This window comes from Apiospora phragmitis, assembly GCF_038363925.1.
Source record: "Apiospora phragmitis strain CBS 135458 chromosome Unknown utg000006l:1.0-5683423.0:1.0-5690449.0, whole genome shotgun sequence".
NCBI lineage: Eukaryota > Fungi > Ascomycota > Sordariomycetes > Amphisphaeriales > Apiosporaceae > Apiospora > Apiospora phragmitis.
This window is the reverse complement of record NW_027117404.1, coordinates 499,210-524,882: the sequence shown is the minus strand read 5'-3', so window position 1 is coordinate 524,882 and position 25,673 is coordinate 499,210. Positions and strand designations below refer to the sequence as shown.

The window sequence follows — 25,673 nt, the reverse complement described above, 5'->3', positions numbered from 1 at the left end:
CGGGATTGCTGAGACGTTGGTGCTAGAGAAGGCCGAAGCGCATGAGGAGGTTGACCAATCGTATTGAAAAGCTGGAGGGAAAAGGCAGGACAGGCGGAGCACGCCATAGAAAGACGCGGAAGCGGTAGACCTTCATTTTTCGTCTTTCCTAAGAACATATGGGTTTTGGTTAGGCTAGTCCCCCAAGGACCTCTCTAAAGTAGGTGCTGGGTATCTTATGTATATGTCTAATCCTTAAGAAAGACTTGTGCCTTGCAAATAGTTAATAAATGCCGCTTCCTCCAGAACGTTCTTATGTTTCACTCTCCTGTTAATGGAGATTGAAACGATCTGTTCTTTAATGACGCCGGGTCTCCTTCCGGTTATCTTCGTCACATTCGAGACGGTGCCGCAACCCGGGAAGATCCATGCAGTATCGCAAACCGGGAATATCCCTCTGCTCCATGTACCGGGTTCTTTGTTCGGTATCGCAGTACAGATAATTATAATAGTCGAGTGACAGCGGATGCGGCATTAAGATTATATGTCAGAATCTTAGTGAATTATGGCTAAAGTAAATGGTTCTATAAATGTTACTCACGTATTAATTATTAGTAATAACTTTACTTATTAGGAGCTATCCTTATAGGCTTTATTATATTTATTAATTAAATAGTTTTCGCAGATGCTACGCCTTCGATCCTTACGAATTAATAAATAGCTATTTTATAACGGTAGTGTAATCGGGGACAGTGTTTATAATATTATTAGTCGCTCTGGCTAAATTAATAAGCGCAACGCAGGATCTAAAATTTACCGCGAATTAGCAATCGAGTTAATCGATAATCCCTACTTCTATAACACTTACTTTAATAGCTATACCGCCTTTTTCTAAATAACCGGAGATTAATATATTAATAATAATTATTAAAATAATAAGGCCTTTATCTATAATAATTATACTAGCTATTTTCCTATTTTATAAAAAAGTCTCGAGGCGATATACTAGCCGAAATACTGCTAGTCCGGGAGCAACCCCTTAGGCTAGCGGGATAGCGCCATATCGATTAAATCTGCCACATCCTAGCGAGCTACCATGTCATAAGCTAGTAATCGAGCTGGAAGCAAATCCAGCACCTATCTATCCCCCAATATCTACAAAATCACCTAAACCACCTACGCCACCGGGGTCGCATATCCTTACGTATAGCGAGCATTATCCAGCATCTTCTATACGCGCTACATTAAGTTCTTCTGGGCAGGCCTGTTACCACGAAGTGGATATGACGCGGTGGACTGGTTTTTAAATTTACTTAATCAGAACACTAGAGTCGGTAGAAGCACGATCGAAAAGTTTATATTATACTATCTCTGTTCCGTTTACACGGATAGGATAGCTACGCCTAAAAGTGGTATGTCCCTAAGTGCAAGAACGTAATAAATCCAATTCAAATATATTCAAGGATCTATCCCAGCCAACCGTAAAAATCGACATGCTCGCAATGTAATAGGTTCAGCACTGTGAACTTATCCGATATGTAGTATTATCAGATTCGAATTTGGTAGGAATTAAGATGATTTCCGCTGCAAGGGTATTGAGGTAAACGAGGATTGAAAGCGACAAGGTCGGGCTGCCTTGGACCATCTATGGGATATCCAAGCAAACCACCCTATACTGAATCCGTCGGTGATGAGACCTGTACATGACTATCATCCCCTGTTAACGCAGAGAGTGATCTTCCTATTAGGCATCGGCTTCTCTGCTCTTAATTTTAAAATAATTTTAGTTAGAGACTAGACGTTCTCTAAAGGGTCCGCGGAGCTCTTCAACCGTATCGTGATTTTCGGCCGTAGCTGAATGTGATGGGTCTCCTGCGCATGGTTCTTGAACAGCATCTCATTATCCAGTTTCAGTCCCATCGCTTTGCACTCCGGTTTCGGTCAGTGGATAGCCTCGGTATCACACGCTCTACGCAGTTCCACATCGTGTGCTTCCGTGTAAAGCCTCAGCCACAGAGGATACACGTGTGAACGGCCTTACGTGCAGGCCGACGGGAGTCCGGGAGAGTAGCTGTCCCATCTTCTCCTAGCATGGCCGCCGGAGATGATTCAACCGTGCCGCCTGCGCCATGCAGTGGCGGATCCTGAGCCACCGCCATAGCTAGCAACGCCGTCTGCGGACGGCAAACCGGCTCTTGTATTATCGATGTGTACCACGGCTTCGGCGCGAGGATTCGTTGCCCAGGTTCAGACAGCGCTAAAGAGGCCTGCGCTGATCTAGATTGGTTTGAGCTCTCTGGCGGGGTCTGAACCTCTCCGGAGCTTTGAAGAAGATTTGACTCCTTTGGCTCGATCTTCCAGGTATACTCAACCCAGGCGTTGATCGCTTCCACTTTTCGACGCACGATCTCGGCATCGGATAGGTCTTCATCCAAATCGCCGAGAATAGCGGCAAGACGCCTGTGTTCTGGCAGGCAAAACACAACGGTTTGGGGTGGCGACTGGGCCTCATGTGTGCCGCGTAACTGCCTGCCGAATTCTTCATTGTTCCTCTTTTTGAAATGATCTTTGCGGAGGATCTCCGTCACCTTTCGGCGATGCTGCTGTCTTGCTACCCGCAGGTCGTTCTGCGTCTGCACGCGCCTCCCTTTGTCGGCACCAGTTGCTTTCGTTGGCCTTCCATACTTAACCGTCAGCTCGGCTTCCAGTTCCTCCCACTGTCTCTCTAATCGACAGATCGTGCTGTTAGGGCCGACAGCATGCATCACCTCGTCGGAGACTCCCATAGGCGCGCTCTCATCGTACTGGAGGCCAATGTGGTTCAGAATGTCCAGGTAGGGTGAGTCGGTGCCGCGGCCCAAACCTGCGTCCTGTGCCATAGCATTCCTCATGGCGTTAGCGTAATATCTCTGACACACCGTGCTGTTCGGCCGGTGCCGCGCCCTTTGGTCTCGAATAGACGGTTTGTAATGCTCTGCCCCACGTTAGCGGCAATCCGGTCGCGTCTCGGAAAACTTACTATTAAGTATTTCAAGATTTCCTCGGCGGTATATATACGATTAGAACGGATCTAGGAGCCTAGCCGCCCGTCCTAATGTGCTCGACTTCTTGTCAAACGCGTTTACCGTCAGCGTGTCATCCGATTTTACCGGCCCTTCTACAGACTCGACGGTCCGCCGGAACACTGGCTTATGCCAGAACTCTTCCTTCCACGGTATGCGCACCGCAGACATACTGATCTTGGTATTAAAGAAAGGCTCCGCCCGGTCGTAGCCGGGCAGGTTAACGACCCCCTCCGCTAGTGCCTTGGCGAGGAGGTGAGAAGGCGGGCATAGGACCGGGAGCTTCTCTTCGATAAAGGGATACCAGGTCGGTATGATCTCCTTGTTATGGCCTTTGTAGAAGCGTAGCAGGATCTGCATCGCGAGACGATCCCGGCCGCCGTCGCGGTGGGGATCGCGTAAAATCCAGAGATTAATATCCTCCCAGCACAAAACCTTTAATGTGGACGTCGTCCTCTCATCCACCCTCTTACAAACCTAGTATATCTTTGAGCGCGGCTAGATATACTGGTTTACGTCGTCGATATCCGTATAAATATCGGGTTCTTTATAATACTTTTTTTTTACTTTTTTATATAAATTTTTTAATTAATTATATATTAATTCGTATCGCTAATAATTAGTTTATATAAAAAAGATACGGATAAATATATCGTTTAGTCGGTCGAGTTCAAGTTTAAAGGTCGTTTTATTTCGAACTTATTAAAAATATACGAAATAAGTGAACCCTACGGAATTTAATACTTTTTTATATTTCGGTTCGACCCGTAGTCCGAATTTCGGGGCAATTTCGAGTTTAAAAATTAAAATAATATAATCTTTAAACCGTTTTTTAAGCTTTATACCGGTATACTTCTAATATACGGCCGACAGCTGCCGCAAGTATAAGCGGATCGTATTTAGGGTCCCGTTCGCTAATGTAACGAACGCTATCAGGGGTATAAATAGAAACCTGGTAAAACGTACCGAAGGGTTTATGTTTAGTAATACGAGAGAGTATCTAAACGTGTAATAGAGGTCCGCTTCTATCGATATAATATGTAATAGCCGTAGGAATAAATATAACGTAAAGGTATAAACGTAAAGGTATAAACGTAAAGGTATAAACGTAAAGGTATTTATAATAGGGTTATTAAAATAATATACCTTATTAATAGGTTAAGATTAATATTTAAATTAATTACTAAAGTAAAAAGTGTTTATATAAAATATATAGGAAACGTTTATCGTTATATATCTAATCCCTTTTTTACTAATTCTTCTAGCTTAGTAATTTATTCCTAATTTAGTTAATAATCCCTTAAGCCTCTAGGCTTCCTGGCTTAGTAGCTTATTCCCCTTGAGCTAGTAATCCTTATAATCCGTCACGTAACCTCCGTTTTTTATCCTTTTTACTTAGGAGCTTATCCGGCTTATTACTAATCGCGAAGTCTTTATACGAGGCGTTAATCGGTCGCGAAGTATAAGTGAGTTCATATTAGTATAGTTAGCGGTCCTGTCGGTACTGGTAATATCGTAGCCCGGTTAGGGCATCGTAGTTTCGTGCCGTTGACTTATGGGTCTAGGCCGCATGATTAGGCTAGGTCGTAACAGCTAACTTTTTTCTCCGTATTAAATAACGGTAGAAAGACTCGCCGAGGCCCTTATTATCTTAATTTAAGGTCTTTAAAAGGGCCTTTTAATTAGGTACGTTAAATAACTATTAGTAAAATATAATCTATCGTTATTAACCGTCGATTATATTCGTTTATATATAAATAGCTCGGTTTAGTCGAGTAGGGCGTCGTTTATTTCTACGGTCCTAGTAATGCTGGAGTTCTTCGGCGGTTAGTTACGGGGCTTCTAAGCGCTCGGCCTCCGCCAGCTATTCCTAGATCCGATTAATTTAAGCTAGGTCTAAAGAACCCATGCCTATTTATAATATAGAACGTATTAATTAAAGTCTTTAAACTTTAATATACGTTATTATTACGGAAATCTTTAACGCCCTTTAAAAACGATAATCGTATTTATTTTATTTCGAAACTAACCTGCCTAGCTATTTAAAACGCCGCCGATATATATAAATAATATTATAAGCTTTATTCTTTAATTATTAAACTACTCGATCTTAAGTCTTAACTTTATTTCTTATTATAGTATAGCGCTTAAAATTACGGGTCACTTTTTTTATACATAGGTTAAACATATTTTATATATAGAGTAAGCTTCGATAAATATATACGCCCCGTAGAAAATATACTTGTCAGGGGTATTTGGGGCTTCCAAAACCGCGGGTCTGGGCTGCTAAAAACGGCAGCCCAAACAGCGACACACGGACATTAGGTGAAATACCACGACAACTTCGAATGTTATTATCAATTGATTACATTCAATTACGAAGACTTACATCATTATTCAATGTTGTATTTCTTTTAGTACCTAAATTGAGTTGAATATCTTGATTTTTATATTTAATGACCATGGTGTATATACAATTCCTGCTTGTTCAACATCCTTACTCGGATCTTTGAATCGAGGTTGGCGATGCAAAATCAACTCCCACCCCGCAGGTACGGTTGCGCAGGCTTTGCGTAGAGCCGCGCTGGTGTCTGGACAGCCGAAACTGGTGGCTGGGCCGTAGATGAGTCGGCTTCTTGTCGCAGCATTTGGCCACCACCCTCCATCTCTTGTGGGCTCAGCATCGTTTGCTTAGGCGAAGAGGGTTGGTACAGTGGCTGATACGAAACAAGGACAGGCTGCTGCTGCTGCGACGACGCCTGCGCGTATTGGCTTGGTGGATAAACAGGACGCAGACTGGATGAGGCTTCCCCAGTATTTGCTGGTGTAGGACCCCAGTGCCTGTTGTTGGCCTGCTCGACTCCGTGATGCGTTCCAGCGCTTGCGGCTTTGTCGCTGCTGCTAGGCTGATCCCCCTTGAGCTGTCTGAGTTCCTGTTGTGCTCTTCTCAAGAACCACAGGCTCACCGCCAATGCGATCAACAACGGTAGGCCAACACCCAGACCAGCCCCAAGTCCGACCTGAAGCTTGATTTGTTGCACATCATCGTCACGATTGGCAGGCGGCATCGACTCAGGTCCAGCGGCTCTTCTCGTGGTGTTGGCGTTGGCATATATGACGTTACTGACATTTCCGGCCCGGTAGTCCTCCACGACCCCCGGGTCGACAGCGAAGGGCACCGCGCAGTTCGTCACGTCCAGGTTGTCGGTGCAGGTCCACTCGTCGAACCGGCCATTGCACTGGCGCAGGTACGCCAGCCCGCCTCCCTGGGCGTCCCCCTCGCAGAGATGGGGACAGGCCGGGTCCTTGAAGGCGCGGTCGGTGCAGCCGCCGCGCAGGATGTGGTTCTGCTCGGTGTCCCAGCAGAGCTTGTTGGACAGGCACGTGTGTGTCGCTTCGCAGCACGGCACGGCCCCCTCGGCGTCGGGGTTCGCACGGGATCCCGAGCGAGTGGACGTCCTTGTGCGGGAAGTAGCATTTCCCTCTGAGCGGCGGAGGCGGCGCCGGCTAGTAACAAGATGAGCCCGATTCCTGGGGACATGTTGAATTAGGGTGCGACACAAGAGATGAGTTGAACTGGTAGGCCAGGCCGTGTTAAAGGGGAAGTTGGATATGGCCATCGATTCCGCGGCCTTGCTTGCGAAGGATGTGAGATCTTGAGTCCACTTGTCTCGTCAACTCCTAACGAGGCTTACACCTGAAGGCAGGCCTTATTAGATTAGGAGCGCAAGATATTGGCTATGCATGTTCTACAGGACTCACTCAGCCTTCAAGGGGTACGCGAAAAGCAACATCTGAATAAGCACTAGGTTGGAGGTAATACTGGGCCTCAACCAATGGTTGTCAAACAACTACAGATCCTTCCGCGGCAGTGTCATGTCTTCGGAAGCTGGCTTTTTCCGTCAATCAGCCCGCTTGTTGTCCGGAACCAGCTGTGCGTTTTAAGGACGAGCCGGCTGATTCTGCTGAATCCCTCCCGGCGATATCGTCGAAGTCACCACGGCCTCTCCCGTATGGTGACGGCCTCTTCCATGCTGCCGTCAAACCAGAGATAGCGTTCATCCGGAGAGTCGAGGGTTTATCCGGAGCGTCGAGGATCGAGCGCGAGCAATGAATGCCACACTCACCAAAAACCGTCGCACGAGCCTATCCAGCCCCTGGAAGCCTTAAGGCCCCTAGAACGCCCCCTAGAAGGACCCCTAAGCTCCCTGGAAGACCCTCGATCAGCTCATTTAGCCGATTTCAAGTTCGCTATGTTTTTCAGCCAGGATCCTATAATCTGATTGGTTAGAATCACGAGGTCTGATCGACATTCAGCCGGAATATATTTTGAATTAGCGACCGATACGATTGAAACGCTTCGCTGAGAGATACAGCTGTTATGTTTATAAGCCGAAAAGCGTCAGCCAGCTGAAGTATGAAACGTGGCCTTAGCCTCTTTTCGATCTAATCGGGATGTCCGAACCTATTGAAGAATATAAAATTAGAAGTTTATAGTTATCATCTTGTGTCTTTACTCGAGAGAGCTGTATCCGTTCTGCTACTAATGGCCTTAACTTAACCTCTCGAACGATGTATACCACCGTAGAGCCTTCTCTTACCTGGGCAAGATTCCCAGAGTTGCACAGCCAAGTGCTAAACTCATCATAGGCACCTTACATCAGCAACATTCAGGCTATCCACGGATCTCAGGGAGATTAAGTTATAATCTTAGTAAAGGCTACCTCGGCAGCGTCTTTTCGGACAAGTGGTGCAACTTCCTTGGCGCCAGTTAAGATTCTTAGGGATCGACGATGCTGGCGAGTCCGGAGACCTTGTTGCAAACCCCCGAGAAAGGCTCCGGCCATACGTGTGGTTGGGCTTTTGGCGCCGCTGACTAGGACATAACAAGTTCGTACGAAACTAGTTTCTATACTCGATCGAATAGAAGAGGAAGATCGGGTGGAACGTATAGTGGATAGATGTTTACCAGGATAATTTATTAAATACCGCTGTTTGGTACTATATTTTTTTTTCTTTGGGGCGGGGGTTTGAATAATTTATTACTATATCCAGCTTGGCCTTGTATCAAGCTATTTGGGGAATATTCAGCAGGTAATCAATCCATGGACGATAACGACGAGCCCGTGAGAAAGGAACAAAGGTGACAGACGAGTGAGAGTGCATAACGTTTCCGTCGTGGTAGATATAAAGAATGAAGCAGAAAACTTGGGAGCCAAGGGCTTTGTGTCATCGTCGATTCTGGAGTTCTGAAGAAATGTCCGCTGACCGCGTATAATTATTTGGCATCCAAGGCGGGCTTGGGCTCCGGCTTGACGGTCGATCGGTTCGGGATGACACAGGCAACAGGCCCGATTCCGAGCCGGCCTTGAATATCAATCCGTTATGAACAACCAACGGACATGCCATCAAGGCTAGCTCGGACTCATGCTCGACGGTTGATCGGGTTGATTGGTCATACACGGTGTGCTGGTATTCCAAGAACATTTGGGTTTCCTCCCCCGTATACAGACAATGGTGTCGTGTAATATTCACCAAAGACCCACCACCCAAATGTTCTGCTCTTTGTGGGTGAGTCTTTCGTTTCTGCTCTACTCCCCTGGAGTTAGGATGGTTATATAAACTGCATGATTGTAGATCCATGACCTGGTTTGCTGGATACCAAGTAGTCCGTGTGTGGCAAGACCTTTGGTGTACTTGTGAGTAATTAATAGCCATTAGCGACTCCCGAGTGATGAGGCGACACAGAATAGAAATACGTGACAAGAGCGTGTTACATGCATGGGAAGCAAGAGGGCCCGGGTAATTACCGAATCCCACCAACGACCTAACGACTGCTGTGCTCAAGCGACCTTACGTATAACTCTCCCCTCTCTTTTGGTTACTTGCCCGCTCATCCGCTCACGTAGCTGAACCACGTGGTAGGCAGAGTCCAACAGCAATGGATCGCCAAAATTCGGGGTCAGGGAGTTGGCCTTGCTTTGCTCTCTGTCTGATGATCAATTCTTCCGCCATGGCATGGCCATATTCGGCCTAGCAGATTCCCGCGTTACCCAGCAATCTCTCGCTTGGCAACAGGGGCCTGCCTTTGCCTTGTCATCTCACGGACCTCATCCCGAAAACAAATACATGATCCTCCTTGCTTCTCCTCACCACCACTCACCGCAGTCCGCTGAGGGGAAATGCCCCAAGAAAATGTATTACGCGAGGCCGTCCTGGGGGGAGCTGGTTAAAAAGCAGACAGTGTCCGTCAATGGCGCGAACGAGCATGCATGCAGTCATCCTGGGTCGGTAGCTAGGCCGTAACAAGTAGGAGGCTGCAGGGGTGCTGCAGGCGGGACGACACTTGATTGGTTTCCCAGTATGCGCAACCTGCCCTTCTTTTGGGACTGATAGCTCACAGTTTAACCCAGCCAATGCAAGAGTCTAGATCAGCTCGCCTAGCCAGGATCGTGAGCCCAGACCGTAACCCCCAGCTCGGCTCCCCGGGAAACAGAGTGGGAAATAACCAACACCTGCTCATGTATAAAATAGGAAGGCCGCAGGCCTCAGCGACAGTCTGATATGCTCGGCTTGGCTGCATGCCCTGGCGTTCTCCCCGGGTCAACCATTCTAATGAGGAAAGATATAAGTGTAGGAGAGCCACCATCCTCTTGTTCCAGCTTGCTGTTCTTCCGTTCCCGGGCTCGTCAGATTGGTCAGAAGTTCTCACCTGTAAATAATCCGAATAATCTCCCCCGCCGGTCTCACTTGGAAAAGCGTCCCTCCGAAACAATGAAGTCGGTCCTGATCACTGCAGCTCTGCTGCCTCTTGCGCTGGCTGCCGCCGCCCTCGAGCCTCGCAACAACAACGGGTGCAATGCCGTAAGTCCCGCAGCGCTTCCCCACACTGAAACCCACCCACGTGGATCAATGGATCTTCTTCATAAATCCTTACACGCCTCGTCTTGTAAATATATACTCGTATATCCATGCTAACATTTCCCCCTCCCCTCTCAAAGGACAACTGCGCCCGCGCCGTGACCGGCACCCGCCGGGGCCCCGCGTCCATATCCGCCTTCAAGCAGGACTGCACGTCCTTCATGTCGGCCACGGTGACGCCGCCCACGTCGACCGCCACCGTGACCGTGACGCCCGACACCTGCGACGAGGACGAGCAGGCCCCGCTGACCCTCAAGAAGCAAAAGCGTGCCGAGGGCGTCACCGTCTTCCCCACCGCCGTCCCCACCTACGCCAGCGCCTGCTCCGGCGCCGTCCGCTACAGCTCCGCCTGCTCGTGCTGGGGCGTCTCGGCCGCCTTCACTACGGCGCCGACGCCGGTTGTCACGGTCACTGTCACCGGCTACTAGATCTCTCTATCTATCTGTATGGGAGGATCGCCCGTCCACCTGGGTGGAGGAATGGGGCCAGTTGGCTTGACGGTGAAACGAGGCGGGGGTTAGGGGGAGGGGGGGGGGGGCTATTATGATAGACAGCGACTAGATTACAGGCTTAATGAACTCCCTGCTTCATAATTGGTGCATAACGCCCCTGGAATGAAAGCTTGATTACATGTGAATGTTTTCTGCGCCAGCAACTGCTGAGAGGTTTTACTATATTATTTTACTCGCCTAATGAAATAGCTGCTAGCGCTCCAGGACACGTTTTGCATGACTGGAAACTGGCCACAATCCAACCATTTCTTATTGAAATGGCTTAATCCTGTCGTAGCACTTACTCAACAACCTGTGCAATTATGATTCCGCACTTGAGCGTAACCCCTTGACGACTGCCCCGGGGTTGTGGGTCTCTCCTCCGGTCTCACGAGTACCCTCCCGAGACGCTGGATCCACGCTGACGGCGGCTTCGGACGACGCAATAAGATGTCTCCTTCAGCGGTGGTTTGTTTCGTATGCTAAATAAATGGTCCTGATGTAAATTACTCAAGACTTCGCAATTGGAGTCCCGCGAGTTAATGGCGTACGCCACATTGCCTACGCGTGGTTATTTAGAACAATTCAAGGGATTCATTAATTGAATATCGACCTATAAATTAATCGGAAGACCTCTGCATTCGCAATTTGGTACAGGGAAACCTGTTGCAGGACGAAAACCTGTACCGAGGTCAAATGCGTGACGATCAATCCCAAAGAAATTCCCTTAGAGCACACATGCCGTGATTTCTTGGATTGCCTTCCGTGCCTTCAAATGGATTCCACTAGTAGGGCAGTATGATAATTGTTAACAGCGTATGGGGTTGGATTGGGGTTGGTGCTCCTCAAGTGACAGTAATTTCCTCCCCAGATTATATTGATGCATTTGAAGGCTGTGTGCGCACTACAACGCTGCATGCATTCTTTCATCGTAGTGACATTAGGATTTGTCGCATCATTGGCACCGCCGCCGTCTGTGACCAGGTCAGATATCTATCAAGTAGTGCGTAGTGGAGTTTTCAAACAACTTACTACTGTTGCAATAGACCTTATACGTCTTCCCACCAGCGACGATGGAACTCTGTGGGTTGGGTTTGCTAGAGGGGCCTAGAATTCCTGATTAAATTATGTTTCGAGTAGTTGATGGGTATAATACGCACAATAGTCTTGTTGCGCCTCATACTGGTCTACCTGCACCTGACACTGGTCTATCCGGCTTTGTAACGCCGACTCGCGCTGGAGGCAGGCATCTCTCTCTGCCCCGGCATCGGCGGGAAAGAGCTCCTTGGGTGGAAAGAGATCCCCATCGGAGTCGACCTTCATCATGTAGATGGCCCCAGGAGCATGTTGGTCTCGGCCGCATTCGTTGCCGGCAATACAATGCTTGGTGGGCGGGTGATAGGTGCAAACCGAACGTTCGGCATCGCGACAGATTTCAGCGCAGGCCTGCTCGGAGGGAATGTCTGTATATCTGTCACCTGCGTGACCAATATCGCACTTATATTCGACGGTATGGCCCGGACTAATCTTTACCCGATGGCCCTCGACGCATTCGGCAAGGGCCTGATTTGCGCCGAGGAACAGGAATCTGCTGTATGAGTGATGGGAAACTCAACACCATCATCCCAGTGGCCACCCCTATAACCTGTAGCACCCCTTCAGAAGCCTGGCTCGCCCTTCCGTGACAATAAAGACACTCATCCCTCATGTCCTTCTCCCACTTACTGGAAAATCACGATACGTATGGTCCTTAGTATGCGAAGAGGTTTGACCGACCTGTCCTCGCCGCCGCCGCTTGGCTTTTTCGCCATCACTCTTCGGCTAGAGGTCACCTAGCCCGAGATTTAATCAATCTGAGTGCTGCCTACCTCACTTCGGAAGACGAATATCTCCCAAGTGATCAATGGCCCAATAGTTTTCAAGCCCTGGTAGGCTCGCATAAAGTCCCGCCAACATAGCTGTGAAGATGAATCCGATTCCTGGGCCTTTCGCGTTCATCCCGAGGGCTCAACTCCGGCAAAGATTCTCTCATGCTTCCTCGACGTGATTAATGCGTCCCGTCCGCCATCCGCCTAACTGTGTAAATAATGACCCGGCCATCCAACCAGGGCGAAACTTGCCGCCACGCTGAAGGTCGCGGCCAAGACAACATAGAGGAAGAGGCGACTGGTCAAGCTGTGCCAAAAGCTTTTTAGTAGGTTATACTCTTTGCCTAGTTTGCTTTAGATACATGGAAGCAACGCAAAGCTTAGATTGATGAGTAAAGCTCTTATCTGGTCAGGGACATCAAGTGCTGAATCATGACTCTTTACTATAAGCCTCCGCAAATGTACCAAAAAGAAAAGTATCGATCGGTGTGTCTGTAATCGAAAGTGACACAACGCTACAACATGATACGGCCCATCAGCATGGGAAAACGTGAGTCATGAGAAGTCTTGGCAAGCAATCATTTCCCCCCTCCGCGCTGGTCAGCTTCTCCGGGGGCCATTATGAGGCGCCCACCCGTGAGGCAATATCAACCCGGTTACTGAGCCTTTGGGATTGCACCAGACCATCCTGTTGGGTCAAGACCATAGCTGCACACAGTGCAGCATGTACATGAGAGAGAGATGTCATTTGGAGCGATACCTTCGTACTTGTGCCAGTACTCATATGCATGCCACCATTTTACTCGGCCTACCGGATAATTTCGGGTGCCCATGTATTAGGATAGATATAAGACTTGATGAGTGATACTTGAGAGATACAGGGCGAGTCTGAACAGGTAGCGCTAGACCCCTTTTCCCATACGCCACCTCAAGCCTCGCCGAGATCCTCAGCCACGATATTAATCCCCGACCGCGTGTCCGAGATCCTTGAAGCTATACATTTTGCAGAGCTTACAAAGTGAAGTATTGTCAGAAACTTGTACTACGTGAGATAAAATGAGACTTCCTACATGCAAGGAATTTGCCGAAGACAAGTGCTGCAAGCGGTTGCATGAACGATTCGTAAAGTAATTTGTGGTGGATCTCTAGGGATGCAAACAGTAATTACCATGGGCTTCGCTCAAATTCAGAAGGTCGACCACCAACACTGATACACAGAATCTCATGTGTACGCCACAGAGACACAGGAGAGCCCGATTGAGGTTGTTGATGCCTCTAACCAATCTCGTTTTGTTTCGACACGACCCGAGTTCGAAACAAGGGGCGTCGCTGTGACCTGGGCCAGGTCGAAGCTGCCGCATATTAGAGCAGAATATAATCTACAAGCGGTCGACTTAAAAAGAGCCAGGATTGCTGGCTGAAGTAACACTCAGGCCCTCACTCAATCTGACCAACCTCCCTATCCCACCAAGCCTTCCACTCAATGACCTTCTCCCCCGTCCGCGCCTCCTCGGCGGCAAAGACCATGGCATGGCTGCGGATGACCTCCTCCAGCGTGCACCCGATGTACTCGGCCTGCGCCCTCTCGGCCGCCCAGCCGTGGTTCTTGACGCGGTCCACGGCCAGGATGAATTGCCGCGTCAGCCCCACGTCGCCGCCCCCATGGCCCAGGCTCTCCAGCGCCGGCTTGTGCGACGCCGTCGCGCCCGTCCGGAAGTCCTCGACGGTGATGACGCGCGAGTCGGCGTAGACCTCGCCCTCGGTGCCGTAGACGTACGTGTAGCGCTCGCACTGCTTCTTCGTCTGCGCGATCATGTGGAAGGTCGCCTGCTTGGAGCCCCGCCCCTGCAGCGCCTCGGCGTCCGCCGCCGCGCCGCCGGGCGCCAGCGGCTCCTCCTCCCAGTTCATCGTCACAACCTGCTCGTCGCACACGTCGTTGTCGGACTCGAAGACGCACCGGCCGAACCAGTTGCGCTTGTCGACCGTCTCTTTCGGCGTCGACTCGTCGTAGTCCTCGGCGAGCGCCGACATCAGAGCGTCTTTCCGCTTGCCCTCGTCGAAACTCTCGATGTCGGGCATCACGATGCTGATGGGCCAGCGCGTGTTGCCCGTCTCTAGACCCGATGTGCCTAGGGGCCCACGTAGATGCTCTTACTGGAGTACATGCAGTCCTTCTCGATCGGGCAACTCAGACAATTTGTAGCATTTCCTGCGGCCCTCGGCTTTCTGCTTCGTTTATAGAACTGCAAGGCGCCAGACGAGGACACTGTAGAAGGAAGGTGTGTCGGGGCATCCGAGCCCGGGGGCGGCGAACACAGAAGCCAGAGGAGGATGTCGATGTCATGACAGCTCTTGGTCAGCAGCGACGGCGCCGTCGTCGATTCCTTTCGCCAGTTGCCGCGGACGTAGCTGTGCGAGAAGTGCCACCAGCCCACCGGCTCGGTGTGGACGACGCTCAGGATGTCGCCGATGGCCTTGTCCTCGAGCAGCAGCTTGCGCAGCAGGATGTTGTGCGGGCTGTACCGCAGCACGTGGCCGACGGAGAAGACCTTGGAGCTCTGGTGCGGCGCTAGCGCGCGGTACATGCTGACGCAGTCGGCCAGCGTCGTCGCCAGCGGCTTCTCGCACATGATGTGCAGGCCGAGCGGGGCCAGGCCGACGACGACGTCGTGGTGCATCTCGTCGAGGACGCAGACGAAGACGGCGTCGACGCCCTCGGACACGGGCTGGCCCGCGCGCTCGCGCTCGCGGCGCGTCATCTCCCAGTCGAGGAAGTCGTGCCAGTCCGCGAAGAGCGCGCCCTCTTCAGGAGGAGCGGCCGGCTCGTCGGGGCCGCCGCGGCAGATGAAGTTGCGGGCAAACTGCTCGCGTTTGTACTGGTCGGGCTCGGCCACGGCCACGACGACGCCGTTGCTGGAAGAAATGGCCGAGCGGGCGTACGTACGGCCACGCGAGCCGGCGCCGATGACCAGGATGCGGGGAGGGTTTGCTGACATTGGCGGTGGAGGGGGTGGTAGGACGTCGCTGTTGTCCGGCTTGAGCGACAGGTCTACGGGCCCCTCCTCCGGGAGTGTTTGGGCTGCCATAGTCGTGAGCTGTCGAATGTCTGAATTCCTCAGATATTTATCCAGTCAGTCAGTTAAAATGAAACCGCCTTTATTGATGGTTTGAAGATTGCTACGATATTGTAGCCGGGCCGACTACCGTCTGCTGAGTTATGAGCTGGACTTGATTTGGTCGTCGTTGCACAGAAGCGGGGCAGTGGACTGTCTTGACTGTCAAGCGCGGGTCCAGCTCCAGCAAGGGTCGGATCTCGTTGGCGCAACGTTAAATCCACGGCAGGCCCCGTAAAGTTGAAGTATACTAAATTTAGTTGTTCACCACAGGAAAATCGCTATCGCACTGCCGAACTAAGCTTGTGTATGGTAGCTGAGGCCTGGCATTGGATTGCTTCCAGTCCTTGCTACCTTGACCTCCCACCTCGACATTTGATCACATGCCTGCAAAGTCCAATCCAGACAACTACCTATCCGAGATGATGTATGGGCCTATCTCCTGATCAATTCTCTCCTGCAGAACGCTGCTAACTTCCCCAATGAACATCTCCCAATCCTGATGTGGGACTATTCACGGAAGCGGAAGTGACCACATGCATGCTAACTGGTCTTGACTGCGGGCATCGACGCTCCGTCATGTGCGCGATCCACAGTACGCCGCCCTCGCGAGCCAGCACGGTTTTATCGTGATCTACCCGGACAGCCCCAACGCCGCGGACAAGTGCTGGGACGTCTCGTCCAGCGAAAACGGGTCGACACTGACCCACGACAGCGGAGGCGACAGCTTGGGCATCGCGAGCATGGTGCGCTGGACCCTGGCCAAGTACGGCGGCGACCGGGCCCGCGTCTTCGTCACGGGCGTCTCGTCGGGCGCCATGATGACCAACGTACTCGCGGGCGCGTACCCGGACCTGTTCGCGGCGGGCGCGGCGTTCGCGGGCGTGCCGTTCGGCTGCTTCGTGGGCGCGGGCGCGGGCGCGGGCTACGGGACCTGGAGCGATGCGTGCGCGACCGGCCAGATCACGCATAGCGGCGCGGAGTGGGCGGCCATGGTGCGGGCAGCGTATCCGGGCTACGACGATGACGGCGACGGGTGGCGGCCGAAGATGCAGGTGTTCCACGGGACGGCCGACGAGGTGGTGAGCTATGTCAACTTCGGGGAGGAGGTGAAGCAGTGGACGTCGGTGCTGGGGCTGGGCGAAACGCCGGTCAGCGCCACGGCGGATACCCCTGTGCCGGGCTGGACCAAGTACGTTTATGGCTCGACCGGCCGGTTCGAGGCGTACAGTGCCGCGGGTGTCTCGCATAATATCCAGAATCAAGAGGCCGTGGTAATGGAGTGGTTTGATCTTGCGTGCACTGCTGGGGGTTGCTTCAAGTGGGGGGACGGGTCGTCACGGAGCTGATCAGGATAGAAGCTCACGGAAGAAGCATGATGGATATGTTGCGACCTAAACCCGCCGTGCCAGAGTTAAGCTGCTCCCTCAAGTATAGAAAGTTTCTGATCAGAAGGGAGTACAGTTAAAGTGAATGTTCTGGGCAACATTTCCACAAAATTGCCTAATCTCCCTTTTTATCGCTAGTAGTTTCAGACACTTCCAACCCACAAGGGAACATCGTCTTTTCTAGGTTGCCAGGCCAAAGGAAGGTTGCCTAGGCATATTCAAAAGTTTGACTCTAAATGAAAGACTCAGTCCGTTGCAGCAGGCGTCTCAGCTTCTAGGTACCCCTATTGATAAACACAGCAACTCTTTCCCAGGGACACCTAACCCGCCGTCCCTACAAACTACATCAACCTTTGCACCTTGCCGACTCCTTCCTCCCTCCCAGAGTCTTACACCCTAAAACCCAACTTCGGCGTTTTGCGTACAATATGACTACACCCTACTACCGTCCGGGATGTTCACCAAAGAGCATGGTCCAATTCCGATATCTGAGCCAGCTCCCCGACCGCGACAGCCTGGCGAGAACCATGACGGACCACCCCGAATTCGACCAAGCGTACACGGCACACAACCATCTCGTTCTCGCCCACGTCCAGGTCAACGAGCAAATGCCCCACACCTTGTGCGCCCTGAAGAACCGCATGATCTGCACCGAGATCATGAGCCGCCTGCCGGACCTCGAGGCCCTGCACCGCGTCGTCCAGGTCAACACGTTCTTCCACGACGTCTTCCAGAACGACGGGGCGCGCATCAAGCTGCAGATCGCCATCGACCAGATGGGCCTCGCGACCTTCCGGTACGCCGTCATCGCCGCCCAGGCCAAGGACGTGGCCATCTACGACGAGGACGAGACGGAGGATTTCCTCATGAGCCACGGCCTGCTGCCGCCGCCGGGCCGCCAGAGCCAGAGCCGCCAGGAGCGGCCGCTCCCGCCCGTCCGCACCGCCTTCGCCCCCCGACGAACAGCAGCACTTGATCGAGGTCGCCAAGTACGACAAGCAGGTCCGGTACCTCGCCGACCGCTACGCCGAGACGGCGTCGGCGCCGCCCAGAAGTAACTTCTGCTGGGAGCGCGGCCCGACGACCAAAGAGCGGCTCATAAAAGGCGTTTATGCTGTTTCGCGCCATGTACACCCTGTTCCCCCTTCTCTACACCTACGACGACGACGACCCCGCTGCGTCTAAGGACTACCGGGGAAACTGGCGCAACGAATCGCGCCTGGTGCGTGCCATCCTCAGGAGGGACTTCGACGACATGCTCGTGGTCCAGGCTTGGCTCAAGGGCCAGTGCAAGCTGGGTAAGTCCCCCCCTACACCATTCTCCTCAGGCAGCTAACTAGGGTTCGGTTCCTTTTTGTCTCTCAATAACCGCGCAAGCTGGAATGACTTCTTCCTCTTCTAACTAACTCCCCCATTTTAATCCAGTTCTTGAGCAATACTTCGAGTTCGTCCCCCTGGCCCTTCGACCACTGCGCCAAGCACGACACCAACTGCCGCTCCTACGACGAGTTCGTCATGACGGCTGGGCTCGGCCACCTGATCCGCATCCTGCACGGCCAGGCCTTCGACTACGTCGAGCATCTGGAATGGGTCCAAACCCACAAGTACCACAGCGGGGTCGCGACTAGGTACTTCAGCAGTCACCACTCCTTCAGCCAATGACTAGGGCGACGATAATAATGGTGAGACTGCTCATACTTTGAGGAAAGTATCACCTGTTTATCGAGATACGTCCTGGGTGCGCCAGATTAACGGCACACTGTCGGCATCTACCAGCAATGACGCGGAAAAGCCATGATGTACACGTCGAACCAGGATGGAGGTTCTCGACTCGATGAGAGGCCTTGGTTGAACACTCCCAGTACTCGGGTCATTCAGGATAAAAGAAGTAGCTCGGTTGGAGGACCACTACAATGACAAGAACAAATAAAACTCGCGAGGTTTTGTATCTGTTAGCCATGAATGGATTGGCACATGATTTAGTTGGCCAGATTGGACTAAGGTTTGGAATTATCGTCCCAATATGTTCTCTTGCTCTAATACCTGACTGAGGCTTACATACTTGTCTGTCGTGAGATGTTTAAGGGGTTCGTTAGATGAACTTTGTTGTGGCCCATCTTGGGACAGACAGTATGGATAATAGGCGAAGACCAGAATTCATGTACACATCCCTAATGACGAAAGAACGAGCTACTCACTATATCATCAGCCTGAGAAGGGAATAGATCAGAGTAGTTTCTGTGTTTTGTCATCTCTAGCAAGACAATGGCCTCTTGACTAATGTCCTCTTGACTCATGACCAAGTACTGTGATACCTAACAGTGCTGGGACGACGACCAAAGACACAACAGGTCTATGAAGGCCCATTGCAATGTAGGTAGGTAGGAGGGTACAACAAAACCCCCAAGCTCAATCGTCGAAACAACATGCTAAGCGCCCCATGAGCGGCTTGCTAAACACCATTAGTGCGCCAATACCACAGGCTTCCCCCTCTCCCACCCATCGATGCTCTCCCGAATATTGACCCAATACCGCAACCGCACCGCCTCATGCGCCGCCCCGTCCAGATCCCCCCTGGCGAAGCACTCCGCCAACACCCCCTCACTCGCCCGCTCCCGCGCCGCGTTCTCCTCCCGCAGCGGCCGCAGCGCCTCCTCGCTCTCGGCCTCCTCGATCAGCTCGCGCGCCTCGAGCACCTCCATCAGCAGCTCCGGGTCCTCCACCTTGGCCGCCTCGTCCGTCCCCGGGTTGTCGCCCCGGCCCGCCAGCTCGAGCAGGTACTGCGCCCGCCGCAGGGGGTCCGTCAGCGTCTTGAACGCCTCGTTGATACGCGCCGACGCCGCCTCGGCCCGGTTCTTGTTCGCTTGCGGGTGCATGTCCGGGTGCGCCTTCGACTGCAGCCTCAAGAACTCGCGGCGCAGGGCCGTCGCGTCGACGGCGAAGGGGCCATGGGGCGGGGGACCCTTTGACAGGGTTTCGGGGAAGAGCTCGTAGTGGGTTGGGGGGATGACGGCCTGTTTGCTGCTGCTGTTCGTAGAAGACTGCTGCTGCTGCTGTGTGGCGGACGAAGAATCAGGTTCAGGCTTGCGGGACGCGGCTTCGCCTGCCTGCGTGTTTCGTGTTTGAGAGAAGGCTCGGTTCGAGAGCAGAGAGGCCGTCGGCGCTTTGGAGCGTCTCGGTATCGAGGCGGAGGTGGTGCATGGTGACGGCGAAGGCTTGCTGAAAAGGCTGATTGATCTGTTTGTCGAGCTGGACAACTCGCGCCGCTGCTGTTGACAGGCGTCGCAGATGCGCTCCAACGGGCGCCGCCGAGGTAGTAATGAAGACCGCATGGTAGCTGTTGCGCTTTCCACACAATAAACTATGTAGTACTTTGAGGATAGGATGTTTCCGTACGGAGTGTTGTTCGAGGTCGTCGGCAAGTAACAATGATTACTATTTGAAATAAACAAGTTCAAGGCAATTGTGGTTGGTTGTGTTATGTTGGTTTGGCAATGTTGGTTGGGAGTTTCGGTTTTCTGTTTCGCGCGATAACGCCGCCACCTTTTTTTCAATGACGGCTAGGACCGCGCAAAAAGCAATGACGTCCACTGTGATTTATGGTCGGCGCGAAAGATGCCCGACCATCGGAGCCGAATCCGAACCAAGCCCGACATAGACATTATCGTCGAACATGATTGCTTCTGCTAACGGAGGGAAGCAGCCTTCATAAAAATGGCCAGTGATTTTCTCGCTATGCATCCTTCGATTTCAGATTAATTTGATTATCCATGTTGGGGTATCATTCGGTGCTATATGGTATTACAATTGTATGCGAGCTACCTTGCTCCAGTGTCTAAGTATCCAGACTGCGCCCTGATCCTGACCTAGTCCCTATAATCCTAATCCTAAAACCCGCGTGTTGTTCGTTAATCCACGCATTACCCAAAAACCGACCCCAAAATGCCGTCGCTGTCTTCATCGTTATAGATATCATCATGTATGCTATATGCACTTTCCCCATCCCGTACGCTCCCCTTATTCCCACCTCATACGCCCGCCCCCTCATCCCTCACACACTCCTATCCTCTCCTCTCCTTTCCTCGTCCCTCACGCCAGCCCAACCTGCCGCCACCGCCCCCGCTCCGTATGCCACCACCTCTCCCGATTCCGCTTATCCGCCGCGCTCGTCTCGTTAGCGTTCCACCGCCCCGAGCAGCCCTCGCGGCCGCCGTCGCCGCTCCCGAGCGCCTCGCCCCCGTCGCTCAGCAGCGCGTCCGCCAAGTCCAGGAGCCCGCCGTTATCGTCCGTCGCGCCCCGGTCCGGGAGCAGGTGGTACTGGATCCGCGACTCGACCTGGCCCATGTAGCCCGATATGCCGTACTTCTCCAACACGGACCCGTCCTCGTCGATAACGTTGACAAAGTAGCGCGGCTGCGACCGCGCCGCCTCGATCCGGTTCTGCGCCGCGAGGCGGGCGTGGTGCAAGTTCCGGCTGGACTTCTCCGCGGCCGCGACCGCGGTTTGGCGAGACGTCGCCGTGGGCGAGTTCGGGCCGCTGCGTTGGCCGTTGTTGATCAGTCCACGCCCGTGGAATCGATCGCTGGCCAGCTCGATCTTCTCGACCGGCATGCACAGCGCCTGGAACATCCCGTCCGCATCGCTCGGGGCGCGAAGCGAACGGAGCGAGGGAATCCACCGGCTGCAATGCTCTTGGCCAGAATGGGGTCTGCCGGATTTGCCGCGTCGTTGACCGGAATATCCCAGTGCAGCTTTCGTAGCGACTTGGAAGCGAGGTACGGAAAGAGCCAGATCATCTCATCCGGCGGCAGGACGGGCGCCCTGTTTTGCACAAAGGAGAACTTGTCGAGCGACACCAGGTTCGAGAAGATGCGCACGAGCGCCGGGAGCGAGGTGATATTCAGGCCTTTCAGCGTCAACGCGGCGATGCTCCGGGCGCTCTGGCGCGTCGCAAACGCGGACAGCCCGGCGCTGGTGATGCCCGGCAGATTCGACAGCCACAGCGTCTTGAGCGACGGGAGCGCCAGCAAGCTCGAGTCGTCGAACGAGGTCAGGGGCAAGTTCGACAAGTAGAGATGCTCGATAGCGGGCATGTGCGCGAGCATCGATTCCACCAGCGACAGAGGCGTCAACGTGGCGCCCGGCAAGCAGTGGATGGACAGCGTCTGGAGACGGCCCCAGTTCGTGTTGAAGTCGAGGAAGGCCAGGCTCTGCTGCGGTTGCAGATCGCCCGGGGGCGCGTGCAGCTGTGGGTTGGATCGCGCCATCATCTGTGCGGTGCTCGAACTCGATTGGATCCGGCGCTGGCGTTGGTACGGAGACGGTCCGACCACCCAGTTCATCTCCTTGAGCTTCCAGCGGGTGGACAAGGCGTGGTGGAGTCGATTCCAGGTGTGGTCATAAGTCGTGATGGGGCCGACAAGCTGCTCAAATTTGGGACATGCCATGATGACCGACGCCACTAAGTTCTGGTATTCCTCCACGGCGACTCCCGCGGGAGATGCGGGCACCTTCAAGGTATGCACCATGGCGCTCACTGCCGGATTCGCTCTGAGTGTGCGCCGGAGCAAGACGAGTCGCGTGCCAGCATTGAGCTTGTAGCGTTTCTTCTGCACAGCCGAATCATTTCCTACCAACAGGATATTCTCATAGCTGTCTACTTGTTAGTCATCACATGAAAACATTCTCCGGTAGGTTTCTTACAGTGCCGTTCTCGCATGGAACAAGAGCTTCCTGGCTGAGAGGGCAACCGAGCAGAAGTCTCTCATCATGCAAGTCGCACAGCTGGTGCTGCTCGGCTCCAAATGCAGATCTCCCAGATGGTCCAGTATAAGTTGCATCACCTCTCCCGGGAGCGCGGCGAACAGCTCTCCCGGAGCCCTCCTCCTAAACTGCTTTATAGGGGAGGGACGTTGCCACGACGAAAACTCCGACTTTCGCGGCGCCGAGTCCCATGACTCGAAGCTCGTGCGACTGCTCGCGGGGCTGCGCATCCTAGACTCGATGCTCTCCCTGGTCATGACGCTGCTGCCGCTGGCGCTGGAGCTGCTACTGGATGGCCTTTGAAATGGCTGTGGGCGGTTGTCGAACTGCGCATAGGAACCAGGGGCTATGGGCGGCGGCGGGGCCCTCGTTGATGAGCGCGATTGTTGAGTAGAGGTTGCACTGTAGGCACCGAAAGAACTTTGTCGGTCCATGTTGGGTCTGGACATTCTCGAACCAACGGCAGTGACGGGAACAAAGGAAGGACCGGGGTCGGCCATCTTGGGGCTTCTCCTGGGGGCGAGAGCGTTGACAGGCTTCAGCAGGTTATTGTCGTACCGAGGTGTGTACACGACAGCAGAGGCAGAACGAGTTCTGGTGTGGGATGGCCTCGCAGATGGTCTTGCAGGTGCTCTCGCAATTCTGTAAGCGGCAGGAGAAGGCGGGACAGGGTCAGTTATGTTAATCGGCTTGCGGCCCCAGACATATGGACGGGGATGGCAAGTAAAAGCGATCGGCAGGTTTCCGTGGGGCTCTCAAGGGATTAAAATGGTTGGCGTGCTAGGGTCATGGAGTATCGCAATACAACTCAACGCGCGGCGATCCAACAGCCCACGTGTGTATGTATGTAAGTTTGTGTGTGTGTGCGGTCTGAAGATTTTAAAAGGGGGGATGAAGAACGACAAGTGAGATGCACATTTTCCCTGCCTCTCTCGCTGTCTCTTTCTTTGTTTCCCCCCAAGCCCGTTCACTTGAAAATGCCTGTTCATTTGGCAGGACTGCTACGTCTAAACCATTCTAGGTACTACCAGAAGAGGCTACTGGCCACTGGGCCTGGGAATAGGATGAGGCTGTCGCTGAAGTGGTTAAAGCTGCGCCAGCGGCAGTTGTGGAAATGATGGTGCTTTTTTTCAGCGCAGCGCTAACCACGAACATGTGCCAGGGGGGTGTTGTAGGGTGGGACGGTCAGTGCAAGGTGGTGGGGGAATAAGATCATCAGGGGTGGAACCTGCATGAAATATGTGCTGCTCGCTGAGCGGCTCATGGTAAAGTTTGGATCGAATCTAACGAAACATGGGGAAAGATGTCATGCCGATCGGCTTGGAAGAGTTCGCATCTTTCGCTTAAGAGGAGCCGTGCCGCCAAAACGCTCAAATTGCCAACCGCTTTGGATGCAGGCAGCAGGCAAAAAACCACTTTAAAAAAGGGGACACAAGATCAAGACAGCGGTCGGAGTTTGGGGTGGAAGTGAACATGGACCGGCCCACCAGCTCATCAAGGGTGGTAGCACCAACTACGGTGGAAGACGCAAATAGGCGGCTGCTGGTTCGGCCACGGAGGAGGAAATTATACGGTTTCAATACAAGGGTCGCTTACTGGTTCTTTGTGGTGGTATCATCAACCACATCGAGTGGCCAGCCCCGGCGCCCGTCAGTGCTGCGCGGGTCCGGCAACGGGGTGGCCTGATATGGTGCGTAGTACTGGTACTGGTATTGGGGTTGCTGTGCTGTTTTGGCAACGGCAGAAAGAGAGCCGTGTCTCCGCCTCGTAGTCGTAGGGACCGCGGGTGCTGATCTTGTGTTGTCGAAAGAAACCGGGGGCGGAGGTCTTTGCTTGGGCATGGCGGGATAACTGTGCATCGAAACTGGTGGTGGCTTCTTGCGCAGCGTGTTGGGGGGTGACCTTTGCTGTGAGGGGACCGGACTCGGTTTCTGCAGCCTGGTGCCCGCCATCTTTGCTCGTTGAGGAGAGAGGTAGTATTGGGAGATAACAGCAAGCAAACAAATGCAAACGCCCGATCTCAACTCTCGGCGCTAGTGGGACCTGAGAAATTCTGCTCTGCTACTGCTGTTGCATGTAACCTCCAGCTGCAGCGGCAGTCAAGATAAGGTTGATTGCCTGACCCGTAACCTGCGACCTACAAGTACACGGCACACTCTCTCGAGGCGGGGGAGCAAGCAAGCGAGGTCGAACAGGGCCAAGACGACAAAGTATGTGAAATGGGTCAATAACTGATCAGGAACTCTGGGAGGACAACGTTATATGTCTCGTCTCATATGCACCGATGTTGAGCAAAGTTGGCCCGATGGAATGTCTCGCCTTGTTTTCTTGCTTTCTTGCTTGCTTTCTTGTGACGCCAGGAACCGCTTTGATGGGGGGCCGAGAGCAAGGTACCGCTGGGCACACGCCGTACGGGTAACGGATCATGGGTATGGGGGAAGCTAATAGCTAATGTAAAAAAAGCGATTTGCTCGATGCCTTCACTTTTGCTAGTTTTGTGCCCATAGCCGTGCCCCCTGGCATATTTCAGCTCTTAGATGGGGTGTCCGACGACTGCTTCGACCGCGTGGTGGTGCGTCCAGGATCTATCTTTGAAACCCGAGACCCGGCCACCATGTGGCACTTGATGGACTCATTGGAGGCTGGAGCTTCTGCAGCAAGTACTAAACAACACACGCGCGTCGCCTTTTGCAGAAGAGGGAGGGTCTTGTGCAGTTGTGCTTGCATCTGCCAGCTCGGAGATGTCCAATGAGCACGGTTAGGCGTGCCAAGAGAATTTGCTTCTTCCACTGTTTCTTCCTCCTCTCCCGGGAGTCGGAACTACGCTGCTGGTCCGGCGGGGTTGCTGCGCCAGGCTTTCTCGGTCTGGGCCTGAGAAATCTTGGTCTTCTCTGCAGCATGGCGCCCCCCCCCCCCCTCGCGAAGGAGCTAGCGGTGGCTTAGGTGAAAATGCTATATCGCTCGTTGTTACCTTTACTGAGTCGTGTAACACAGCAGCACCTATCGAATGGTCGGAAACCTACCAAGTAATCAAGGAAAGTTGACGACTTAATAAACAATGGTATCTGGCGATACGACGACACCAACC

At 52.9% G+C, this 25,673-nt stretch overlaps 12 protein-coding genes across 12 annotated transcripts; 3 read left to right on the top strand and 9 right to left on the bottom strand.

The window, feature by feature from the left end:
- Positions 1 to 1,985: 1,985 nt before the first annotated feature.
- On the bottom strand, positions 1,986 to 2,870 carry PG994_005445 (uncharacterized protein; the record flags this gene model as incomplete). The annotated part of the gene is made up of 1 exon (XM_066856854.1): positions 1,986 to 2,870. One exon carries the CDS (start codon positions 2,868 to 2,870, stop codon positions 1,986 to 1,988), a length of 885 nt encoding a protein of 294 aa, XP_066716123.1.
- Positions 2,871 to 3,038: 168 nt separating this feature from the next.
- Positions 3,039 to 3,401, bottom strand: PG994_005444 (uncharacterized protein; the record flags this gene model as incomplete). Its single annotated transcript, XM_066856853.1, has 1 exon — positions 3,039 to 3,401. The coding sequence occupies one exon, from the start codon at positions 3,399 to 3,401 to the stop codon at positions 3,039 to 3,041; it is 363 nt and encodes a 120-aa protein (XP_066716122.1).
- A 2,174-nt stretch (positions 3,402 to 5,575) lies between these two features.
- PG994_005443 (uncharacterized protein) lies at positions 5,576 to 6,582 on the bottom strand (the record flags this gene model as incomplete). Its single annotated transcript, XM_066856852.1, has 2 exons — positions 5,576 to 6,500; positions 6,557 to 6,582. 2 exons carry the CDS (start codon positions 6,580 to 6,582, stop codon positions 5,576 to 5,578), a joined length of 951 nt encoding a protein of 316 aa, XP_066716121.1.
- Positions 6,583 to 9,815: 3,233 nt separating this feature from the next.
- Positions 9,816 to 10,390, top strand: PG994_005442 (Phospholipase A2; the record flags this gene model as incomplete). The annotated part of the gene is made up of 2 exons (XM_066856851.1): positions 9,816 to 9,905; positions 10,043 to 10,390. The coding sequence occupies 2 exons, from the start codon at positions 9,816 to 9,818 to the stop codon at positions 10,388 to 10,390; spliced, it is 438 nt and encodes a 145-aa protein (XP_066716120.1).
- Positions 10,391 to 11,438: 1,048 nt separating this feature from the next.
- PG994_005441 (uncharacterized protein) lies at positions 11,439 to 12,264 on the bottom strand (the record flags this gene model as incomplete). Its single annotated transcript, XM_066856850.1, has 4 exons — positions 11,439 to 11,446; positions 11,486 to 11,560; positions 11,614 to 12,041; positions 12,179 to 12,264. 4 exons carry the CDS (start codon positions 12,262 to 12,264, stop codon positions 11,439 to 11,441), a joined length of 597 nt encoding a protein of 198 aa, XP_066716119.1.
- Positions 12,265 to 13,758: 1,494 nt separating this feature from the next.
- PG994_005440 (Oxidoreductase) lies at positions 13,759 to 15,407 on the bottom strand (the record flags this gene model as incomplete). Its single annotated transcript, XM_066856849.1, has 2 exons — positions 13,759 to 14,450; positions 14,477 to 15,407. The coding sequence occupies 2 exons, from the start codon at positions 15,405 to 15,407 to the stop codon at positions 13,759 to 13,761; spliced, it is 1,623 nt and encodes a 540-aa protein (XP_066716118.1).
- A 449-nt stretch (positions 15,408 to 15,856) lies between these two features.
- Positions 15,857 to 16,783, top strand: PG994_005439 (acetylxylan esterase-like protein 1 precursor; the record flags this gene model as incomplete). Its single annotated transcript, XM_066856848.1, has 2 exons — positions 15,857 to 15,861; positions 16,048 to 16,783. 2 exons carry the CDS (start codon positions 15,857 to 15,859, stop codon positions 16,781 to 16,783), a joined length of 741 nt encoding a protein of 246 aa, XP_066716117.1.
- A 497-nt stretch (positions 16,784 to 17,280) lies between these two features.
- PG994_005438 (uncharacterized protein) lies at positions 17,281 to 17,950 on the bottom strand (the record flags this gene model as incomplete). Its single annotated transcript, XM_066856847.1, has 2 exons — positions 17,281 to 17,793; positions 17,834 to 17,950. 2 exons carry the CDS (start codon positions 17,948 to 17,950, stop codon positions 17,281 to 17,283), a joined length of 630 nt encoding a protein of 209 aa, XP_066716116.1.
- On the top strand, positions 17,949 to 18,484 carry PG994_005437 (uncharacterized protein; the record flags this gene model as incomplete). Its single annotated transcript, XM_066856846.1, has 2 exons — positions 17,949 to 18,124; positions 18,268 to 18,484. 2 exons carry the CDS (start codon positions 17,949 to 17,951, stop codon positions 18,482 to 18,484), a joined length of 393 nt encoding a protein of 130 aa, XP_066716115.1.
- Positions 18,485 to 19,284: 800 nt separating this feature from the next.
- Positions 19,285 to 20,154, bottom strand: PG994_005436 (uncharacterized protein; the record flags this gene model as incomplete). Its single annotated transcript, XM_066856845.1, has 1 exon — positions 19,285 to 20,154. One exon carries the CDS (start codon positions 20,152 to 20,154, stop codon positions 19,285 to 19,287), a length of 870 nt encoding a protein of 289 aa, XP_066716114.1.
- A 757-nt stretch (positions 20,155 to 20,911) lies between these two features.
- On the bottom strand, positions 20,912 to 23,085 carry PG994_005435 (uncharacterized protein; the record flags this gene model as incomplete). The annotated part of the gene is made up of 3 exons (XM_066856844.1): positions 20,912 to 21,442; positions 21,484 to 22,474; positions 22,526 to 23,085. The coding sequence occupies 3 exons, from the start codon at positions 23,083 to 23,085 to the stop codon at positions 20,912 to 20,914; spliced, it is 2,082 nt and encodes a 693-aa protein (XP_066716113.1).
- A 1,092-nt stretch (positions 23,086 to 24,177) lies between these two features.
- Positions 24,178 to 24,537, bottom strand: PG994_005434 (uncharacterized protein; the record flags this gene model as incomplete). Its single annotated transcript, XM_066856843.1, has 1 exon — positions 24,178 to 24,537. One exon carries the CDS (start codon positions 24,535 to 24,537, stop codon positions 24,178 to 24,180), a length of 360 nt encoding a protein of 119 aa, XP_066716112.1.
- Between the last annotated feature and the right edge of the window lie 1,136 nt (positions 24,538 to 25,673).